The 9,828-nt window shown below is 43.9% G+C and overlaps 1 protein-coding gene across 2 annotated transcripts; it reads right to left on the bottom strand.

The window, feature by feature from the left end:
* Window positions 1-114: 114 nt before the first annotated feature.
* ccdc66 (coiled-coil domain containing 66) lies at window positions 115-9,233 on the bottom strand. Of its 2 annotated transcripts, none has more exons than XM_062408836.1 (21): window positions 9,094-9,233; window positions 8,017-8,075; window positions 7,815-7,837; window positions 7,148-7,393; window positions 6,750-6,987; window positions 6,461-6,596; window positions 6,169-6,263; window positions 5,876-5,931; window positions 5,266-5,358; window positions 4,927-5,061; window positions 4,604-4,836; window positions 4,141-4,225; window positions 3,866-4,024; window positions 3,669-3,753; window positions 3,064-3,144; window positions 2,713-2,959; window positions 2,208-2,418; window positions 2,046-2,089; window positions 1,651-1,811; window positions 1,391-1,494; window positions 115-967 (listed from the first exon to the last, which is right to left on the bottom strand). In XM_062408836.1, exons 1-21 carry the CDS (start codon window positions 9,102-9,104, stop codon window positions 866-868), a joined length of 2,604 nt encoding a protein of 867 aa, XP_062264820.1. In that variant the 5' UTR covers window positions 9,105-9,233; the 3' UTR covers window positions 115-865. The 2 variants fall into 2 exon arrangements, with proteins under 2 accessions (XP_062264820.1, XP_062264829.1); XM_062408845.1 differs by having other exon boundaries at window positions 3,064-3,141; window positions 9,094-9,201.
* Between the last annotated feature and the right edge of the window lie 595 nt (window positions 9,234-9,828).

Raw genomic sequence — 9,828 nt, 5'->3', positions numbered from 1 at the left:
TTCATCTCATGAATGTGACGAGGTCGTCGTGCCGGCTGTGGAGTTGAGAAGTCTCCATGAAATGAAACAGGACTGAATTTATTATACGTTTCTATATATTGGAGCAGATTTAAATCACTTTCCAGCTTTATCTTTATTTCATCATTTACTAAAATCTAAGATACACTGACCCTACAGTGCAGAAGGATGATTTTCATCCTGTCTACACAACAAACATTTGGTCAAAAAAACAAATGGACATGTGATGGATTTCATGACTCAGACATGTTATTACATTTGCAATAAATACAATAAAACCAAGAAAAAAAACTACACAGCACAGAAGCTTAAACTGAACCATAAAGCTCCGTGACCGGCAGGAAGCTGAATGAACACCTTCATCAAAAGGTTTAAATCAGTGGGTTCTGCAGAGAAGGTAAAACTTCAAAACCTGTCCGGTGTCATTCTCATGGAAAAGTGCATTGAGACAAATGTTTATGTAAAATATTACACAACCACTGATAACTTAAGTTGTCATAAAAGTTCAATCACTCCAACCTAATAAGCTTAACTTTGAAAAATCAGCTGCAGTCTGTTGATTTTCAAGTGAACTTTGAAGTAAACTTCTCATTGTTGATCCTCAGGTTTCCACTTTGAATCAGTGTGATCCTGTAAAAACACTGAAAAATCTTCTGTTAAATGAGGACAAGAGTATCCACCACTCGTCACCCAAAGCATTCTGGGAGCTTTCTTCCTTCTCCCTGTGTTCTGGTTCCGTTGGGACGGTCAGGTGACCAGTAACCCTCGATCCCCAGGAGCAACGCTGCAGCGTGCGAAGGCTCAGTGAAGCAGGCAGCTCTGAGGAGGAGTCGGCAGGGGTCAGAGGTCACTTGTGATGCATTGCCGAGTGTGACCTGAGCTCGTTGTTGTGGTGCTTCAGTAGAGGGTTCAGGTCCGACTCCAGTTCTCTCTGCTTCTGTAATAAACCCTGTTAACACACACACACACACACACACACACTTTAATTCTAGTGATGACGCAGTAGATTGTTGGTTGATAATTGGCCGCACTGACAATCAGTGCTCAGTTATTTGCTGACAGTTCTGTGGACCTGTCTCCTTCTCAGACTCCTTCACAATATTGCACTTTTGATTTTTCTCCATAATAATCAAGTTTCCAAACCAAGCAATGAAAGAAAGTAAAAACAAGTTTGATAGAAACAAGGATGTTATATTTCTATCTCCATTAAAATCTCTGACCCTTCTGAGGAAGAACAAACATTCCTGCTCCTTCTTACAGATAATTGAACTTATTGTTGATAAATGTTCCAACAACTGCAAGTACACACACAAGTACAAGTGTGTGTGTGTGTGTGTGTGTGTGTGTGTGTGTGTTGGTGTGTGTTACTTACCTGCCGTAGCTGAGCCAGGCTTTTCAGGATCTCCTGCTGTCGAGTTGTGTGGGCGTGGTCTTGATGAGGAGCAGCAGGAGGAGACACTGAGCTCTGAGGAGAAACTTGTGACCAGGAGAAAATAAAGTCTGGTTAATTTACTGCAACAATCAGTAACGAGGCGTTTCCTCTGTGTACCGTCTGAGGTTAGAGGTTAACTGTCACATTTCAAATGATGGATGAGAAGGTTCAGATGATACACTGGGAGAGGAGAGTCTAACCTGTGTGTGTGGGGGGGATCTCAGGAGGCTCCAGTGGGTCCAGAGTGATTTCATCAGTTCGGATATAAGGGATAAAGTCCAGAACTGGATGAGGAAGAGGGTTGGAGGCCTGCTGACTCTGCACTCTGTGTCTGGCAGCCGGGACTGGAGGAGAGCGCCCCCTGGAGGAGATGAAAACAGAGAGGATTCAGCTCGCTTAACCATTTTTGATTTAAAAACGAGTTACCTCATGACTTGCTACTGGTAAGTGCCAACATTTCTATCTGACTTTCCGATGCTCTTATTAACTGTGCTGTTGACTGAAGTTGACTCTTCTCTCATCTGCTGGACATTATCAGGATGTTTTCAAGTACGTTTTGAGTTCCGTGGTTTGGCTTGACGAAAAGTTCTTTTACCTTTCATTGCTGGAGGGTGCTGCAGAGATGATCGGTCCTCCCACCTGAAACAGTAAAAGTCATTAGCACACATCCGTCGGCTGCAGGGACAGAAATACAGAAGTGTATCAATGTTGAGAAGAATCCAACATCCACAGTCTGAACAAACCATACCAGTCCTACCTTACTGTGAGGTGCAGCTCTGGTCTGTGTGTTGGAGAGGGGACGAGGATCCTGGTGAGGAGGAGGAGGAGGAGCAGGCTCGGTCCTGGACAGACATGTCCTCCCCTGCAGTGCGACGAGCTCGGCCTGTCTCTTCAGTCGACTCTCCTGTCTGTCCCTCTGCAGAGCGGCAGGGTAACGCTCCGAGGCAGGAACAAACCTCCGGCTGGGCCTATGGAGCGATATGGAGGTTGTGGGAGAGAGTTGAGATTTCTAATGACCCTTTTCCACTGGTCCAAGAAACACCCACCAACAACTGGATCTGTTCTGCAATGGGAATCCACATTCACACCCGGGTCAAATAACTATGAGAGACTTGTGATGGATTTGGACTAAGATAAGTTCAGTTATTCAAGTCTGTTGTAAAATTCGCACAAGATAAACAACACTTCATCAAAGATCTTAATAATTAGTTTGAATTGTTTATCGATAAATTGCTTCAGCTCTAGCTCATGTGTGTTTCTACCTCTGCGTGTTCCAGTCCGGCCTCCTCTTGTCTGTCCTGCTCCTCTCTGTCCGGGCAAACGTTTCGTATGGGTCTCCTCCTCCTGCTCCTCCTGCTCCTGGCAGACAGATGTTCTCCTTGCCTGTTCTCACTCCTGGGTTCTTGCTGTTTGGAGGAGGAGCAGCAGACACAAAGGGAGGTGGCTGGTAATGTGCAGAGACGTCAGGAGTCTGAACTTCTGCTCTGAGCGAGAGAGCAGGAACTGGCTCTGCAAAGAACTATTAGTACATTTCCATCCGTCTACTACACATGCAGCAGCACTACTACATTCTACTGCAGTATTAGTATTATTACAGTATTAGTTATAGTTACCTGTCTGTACAGCAGTGTCTTTGAATGGGGGGACTGAGCTGCTAACATCCTCCTCCAAATGCTCAGCCCGTGTGGTGACTGCTGGACAAACACACATAAATACAAGTTTTTCTATCTTCAGAATACTCCTGTGACATACTGTATGTACACTGAAGTCTGAGGCTGCTACACAACCAGACTGGACAAGAGGAACAATCAGAAACACGATGACTGACAGGTCTGAATCAGAATCTGGTTTTATTAGTCATCCATGCGAGAAAGATGTTCTGGTGTTTGATCCAACGTGAAGCCTCAAAGCAATAAAATGAAATAAAAATGAAAAAATAAGACGAAAACAAATCCACAATATTGATCGTTGGAAAATAAAGTAATAAACAAGACATGAAAAACAAACAATTTAGGTCTGGACCAAAGGGTCGGATCCAGATTTCTCTTTTAAATCACTTCCACAATTTCCCAAGGAAATCATTCAGGGGAAGTTGATGAAAAAGACCCATTTGGTGCAGCCTGATTGAATTTAAGGGGGCCGTTGGGAGTAGTGGAGATATGAGCCCCACAGAGTTCTGTTTCTGTATTGTAGTTCCATCACAGTCGGCTTCACTCACCACTGGGCTGTAGCGTCTCCTGCAGTCTCTCCTCACTGTGACCTTTCTTTGGTTGTTCCATCTGTTGACTCGACTTCTCCTGCACCTGCACACACACACACACACACACACACGCACACACAATGTGGTTTCAGTTTTTTTTCACCCTCCTCATGAAACAGCTCCATGTCAGGGTAAGTAAACATGTGGCTCCCGACCTTCTGCCTCTCCCTCAGTCGGTCCAGCTCATACTGTCTCTGCAGCTTCTCCCTCTCCAGCAACAGCCTCCTGGCCTCCGTCTCCTCCTCCTCTCTCCTCCTGGCCTCCTCTCGCTCCCTCTGCTGCCGCTGCTCCTCCATCTGGGCTTCGATCGCTCTCTGGGGGACGCGTCAGGAGATGATAACATATTTAGAAAAAGTTAAAAAACTTCTGTGTTCCTGAGTGTATCTCACTCATCTGCTCTTCCTCCTTCTCCTCCTCGTCGTCTTCTTACCTGCTGCTCCAGCTGCTTGAGCCTCTTCCTCTCTCTTTCCTCTATCTGGGCGGGGTCCAGCAGGGCAGTCATGGTCCTCACATGGCTGGATGAAACAAAAAACACAGAATATTTACTCATATACCACAAAGAGGTTTGAAACCACAAGTCAAAAACTACATGAATGTCTGAATCTTAGGGTTTTAGTATGTCACCGCATTGACATGACAACATGTGCTTCACAAGTCTGCAAAACCTGATGACCCACATTGTCCCAGCATGATTTGGTGTCACAGATTACTTTGGTTTCTCATTCCTCAAATGCAGCAATAAATGTTCCATGAGGTTGAGGTCCAGTGACTGAGGGGGGGGGGGGGCAGGTCTGTGGCGATCAGGACTGAGGTCATTGCCCTGCTGAGGTTTCACTTTCACTCGTAAACACTTCACTTGCTGCCATAAATATCAAACTTGAAATTCATCCTACCTGGCTCTGCTCTGGTATCCGTTGGTCGTGTCCACCCTGGCCCCCGCGACACTCTCTGCTCCACAGCTGCTCGTGGCCTCCCAGACCAGGGACAGGCTGGAAGAGGGCTCCCAGTCCCCGCGCTCAGACCCCCTGGACGGGGCTGGAGGTGGAGCTGATGGAGCTGCAGTGTGGACAGGAGGCCTCTGCTGCAGAGAGTCAAAGTGTATGGCCCAGAGCTCATGGTCCTCTGTCTACAGAGACAATAACACACACGTGCAGCCAGAGTTAGATCAACCAGAATCCAATGTCTCTGGTTTCTGCTGGATCTGTCTCTGCCGCACCTGGTTCTGGATCAGTTTTTCTCGCCTCTTGCGTTCATTCGCCTCCTCTCTCTGTCGGTTCAGCTCCTCCAGCCACTGTCTCCTCTCCTCCTCCCTCCTCCCACCACTCAACACCTGGGCCATTGGTGTGACCTCCTGAGGTGACAACACAGATCTATGTCATGTTGAGAAGCGATAATCTTTAAAGAGATAATCTGACATTTAACATTTAACATCCCAAATGTCTCTTGTGATGCACAGATTGTGTCTTGTATTCTGGTTATTGGTGTTTTTAAACTTCAACATCTTTGAGAAAGCTGAAGGGTTCAGACACGCTGCTCGGTGAGATCACATATTTACCCCGAGCTTGAGGTTGGATCTGATGGCTGCAGGCTGCTCTCTGTGGCTGATAGAGCTCTGAACTGATAACCCTCTCTCTGCGTCCTCCTCAGCCTGGAAAACACACACACACACACACACACACACACACACACACACACACACACACACACACACACACACACACACACACACACACACACACACACACACACACACACACACACACACACACACACACACACACACACACACACACACACACACACACACACACACACACACACACACACACACACACACACACACACAAATATTAAATATTTGATGTAAACCAAATGATTGTCCAAGTACTGCATTAACTGTATTTAGTTATTGCTGGATGAAGTACATCCTTTACTTAGGCACAATATAAATCGAATTAAAAATTAATATTTCATGTGAAAACAACACATTAAAATGTATCATGAACATTTTGCCTGAACAGAGTGAGACGAGTGGAGTTGATGGAGATAAAGCCATTAAGGTATCACATTTCAGAACGAGGAACCAGCTTCCAGTCTTTTTCTGTTCAACAGGCTGAAACTCAACAGATCAAAAGATGAAGATGTGAATACAATGTGAGTCCTACCTGGATTCTCCCAGGAGCCCACCGCTGCTGCTGCGCGTTCAATACCACCTGCTCATCTAACAAACACAAATAGAAAATCATTTATGTATTATGTGTGTACTTTGACTTTTTAGTTTATTTGGTTTATGTCCCATCCAGTAACATGGAGGAAGCAGTGTTTATGAGTTGCACTGCAGCCGGCTGGTGGTTTGGCTTCACTTTTGTGGTGCATTCATCTTGTTAATCATTATATACAGTCTATGATTAAAGCCGATATAAATATATACGTCCATGCTTGTGTTATGTGTGTGTACCAAGTTCTCTCCTCCACTGAGCCTTCTTGGCGCCGATGACAGATCTGTTGTCTGACTGTCGCTCCCCCATCCTGCTGAGCAAACACGCAGACGTCCTGAAAAACAGCAACAACACTGTACGTTCAAACACCATTTTAGAAATACTGACTTCTAAAAACACATCAGCAAATAGCAGAGATCTGCAACGGCCCTTTCTGGTGTGTGTTTATAAACACCTTAAAACACAAAGGCTTTTGAGCACTGGTGTTTGTTTCCTCATCAGGCATCTGCACTGTTATTTTGGGCTCCTCACCTGTTTGTTTTATCCTGAGAGGTTCCAGTTGCATCAGTTACACCTCCACCACCTTCTCCCTTCTTCACTACTCCCCCTCCTCCTCTGTCTTCCTCCATCATCTCTCCTTCATTCACTGAGGTGCCAGATTGTGAGCCTGTTTTCAGAGCAGAGAAAAAGACCTTGAGTTGTAACAAAAAGAAAGTCTGGTGTCTGACATGAGCAGGTATAAGCCTTAAAATGAATTAGTGCCTCATCAGAAGCAAGACTCATAAATAGACTTTGGTGTTTTTGTGGGCTACCCATCTACCCTGGGTTCGGTGGTCCTCTGGTGGTTGTTGGCTCTTGATGGTGTTGAGGAGCTGCTGGAGTTGCTCCCTGGTCAGAACCACCATGTTGTCTCTGAGTCCTGCATCCCCACTGGCCGGCGCATCCTTTAGTCCCGCCTTTCCTCCAGCTCGTGCCTCAGTTTTCTGAGGCTTCCCTGTTTTCCCATTGGCTCTCGGGGATGCAACAGTGGAGAGCTGTTTGTGTCTGTCTGACTTCACCTTCAACACACACACAAACACACACAGTCAGAGCGGATGCTTGTACAATCAGTCTACATGTCTTTGACCTAAATCCTGCTGTGTTTTAAGGTGGTATTGGGCTGATATTGTAACTGTAATTTCTTTAAAATAAAGAAATGTTAGGCAGCAGGAGACTGACCTTGGCAGCAGCTTTGATGCCGCCCTGGTTCAGATGTTCTTGTGTCTTAGATGTTATCAAAGTGGTGCTCCTCTCTCTGGTTGTTGAGGTGTGGGAGTTCAAGGAGGTGGCTGCTCCTGGTGCCTTGCTCCTGGTCTCTCTGTATCTGCCTGCCTGCTGCCGGGCTGGACGCTCCTCTCCCTGCACCTCCTCCAAACAGGAGGGCTGTCTGGAGCTCAAGACGTTTGTCACTCTGGGCCTTAGCAGCTGCTCGCGGGACATTGAATGAATGAAAAAAACAAAAAAAAAGGGAAATTATTGAGTTACCATAAACCTGTGCTGTGTGTTCCACTACATTGACAAAAGTATGTGGACATTTGTTATGTTAGGTCTTGGTTTCCATCAAAGCCTGTTATCATTACTACCACAGGAGGTTATGTTTCCACCCCTGTCTGTTTGTCTGTAAGCAAGGTTACGCAACAACCACTGGACAGATTTCCATGAAACTTGATGAAAGGATGTTTCAGGGGTCGGGGAAGAACAGATTCAATTTTAGTGTGGATCCAGGCATTTTACATTTTACATTTTAGTTGATTTCTCAGGGAATAATAACTGGATCTTGATCAAACTCAGGCACATTAATGCCTGTGCAGAAATGTAATAACCAGGTTATAAAGACAAGTCCTACCTTATTTGGATTCTTTTCAACACCTGTAGTGGAAGAAAATACTAATTAAGAGTTGTCCAATGGTCTTAAATTCAAACAAATAAATAAACATTCATGCCAACAATTAAAGTTTTTAAGATTTAAATTGTATCATTAGGTTTATTGACAACTTCTAATAGGTGAGTAAATGTTCCCTTGAAATAAAAGCTTATGAAAGTCTCACCGTGACTTAGTAAGATCAACCTGGGTTTCCCGTTTTCCAGCTCGAACAGCAGGCCGTCTCTGTTCCAACAACGGAAAACAAGAAATGTCAACGCAAATCAACTGAATGTCAACGCAAATCAACTGAAACACAATCAGACAAGCAGAAATTAAACTGAACATATCATATTCTGGTTGTTATCGCTCAAAAACTACTGAATGGATTTACACAAAACTTGGTAGAAGGATGGGACATGAGCCAACAAAGAACATTTCATATTTGGACATGGACCCGCAGGCAGTAGGATCGGTTTGACCTTCTTTGTCAAAGAATAAACGTGCCTTTAAAATACCATTATTCTCAGTTTTCCCTTATTTCTGAAGTCTCACCACACATTGTGAGATTGGGCATTTTGCTGGTCAACATAGTTACACACTTTGTGGCACAGATACAGAAGAGTACATACTGTATAATCTTGCCAGGTATTGACATTACAATGGGTAAACATATAGTATTTAATAATAAAACGTATTTGTATTTATCATTGCTCGCAGGCAGTTATCGGACAATAATATCAATAGTTATATTTTTTCATTAATTGATTGAACAACCTCAGATGTTTTACAGTATTTTTCATTCTCTGAGTTTAACACAAACATAAAAACGTTCTTATCTGTATATCATTGTTGGCTATATCGCCAGATCCTACTGTAAATAGTCAGTGACATGTCTTGTCAATGAAGGGATCTTTCTTTATATTTACGTTACACATCAGATTTCAGTCATAACGTCACGCGACAGTTTATTTCTTTTTTTTGCAGGAATTCCAGATTCATTTAATATTTACATTTAATGATCATTCTCTGAAACCACGAACCAGAACTAAACAACGATGACAACTCCTCTGTAGCTTCAACACGCTGTTTTTATCATAAGCCCCATTTACGTTTGACCATTTTGTAAACAGCATCAGTAGTGTGTTAAAAGTTTTGTTTGCAAACTGCAACACAATCCATGTGTGTTGCACTGCGACACATTCGGCCAGTGTGTTAGCTTAGCTTGCTACTATAGGTTTGGTTTTAACAGAAAAAGACTCACCCGAGGTTCATGGCGACAGAGAATATCCTCAAAAGCGTCGGCGGGTTTTCCGACAACCGACTAAAAGCAGGAACATGCGGTTAACCGAGGATTTGCAGTTTAATTAACGAGGGTCCGAGCGGCTAGTCGATGACCGCGTCGCCACAGACGCGACACTTCCGGGTCCTCACATTGTGTACGTCGGTTGCTGACAACGACCAAGAACGGTGTTACCTATTGGTCAATTCAATTCCGCTGCAAAGTCAACAGCCAATCGGAGGCGTGTATCTGGTTCGCTCACGTTTGTAAATGTTGCATTTACTTGGACTGGGAATTTATCCAGAGAATGAACTGATGAGTCCAAATGTGACGATATAGCAAAACATAATGATTACTTACGTCACATAAGGAATAATTACGTGACTAGTGCTAATAATTCTAATAATACTTCTTAAATTATAACCGCAGTGAACATTTTGGTGAAATTGAAGCTCCTCAAATTCCATTTCCATTTATAGAGCTTTTTTGGCCTAGCTGGCTTTTACATACTCACGCTATCTTTTTAATTGAATTTGTATAGATGTGCTTTCTTATAGTTCTGCTTTGACCTTCTATTTCAATCGTTTAGTTATGTCTTATTTGTTCTTAATCATGCTTTTCTTTAACGATTTTAAACGTTTGTATAAATGCTCTATTCCTCTGTGATCTTCCATTTGCTGTTGAATTGTTGCTCTTTAACTGTTTCCTATTGTTCGC

This window comes from Platichthys flesus, chromosome 2, assembly GCF_949316205.1.
Source record: "Platichthys flesus chromosome 2, fPlaFle2.1, whole genome shotgun sequence".
NCBI classification, from domain to species: domain Eukaryota; kingdom Metazoa; phylum Chordata; class Actinopteri; order Pleuronectiformes; family Pleuronectidae; genus Platichthys; species Platichthys flesus.
This window is presented reverse-complemented; position numbering and strand designations above follow the sequence as displayed.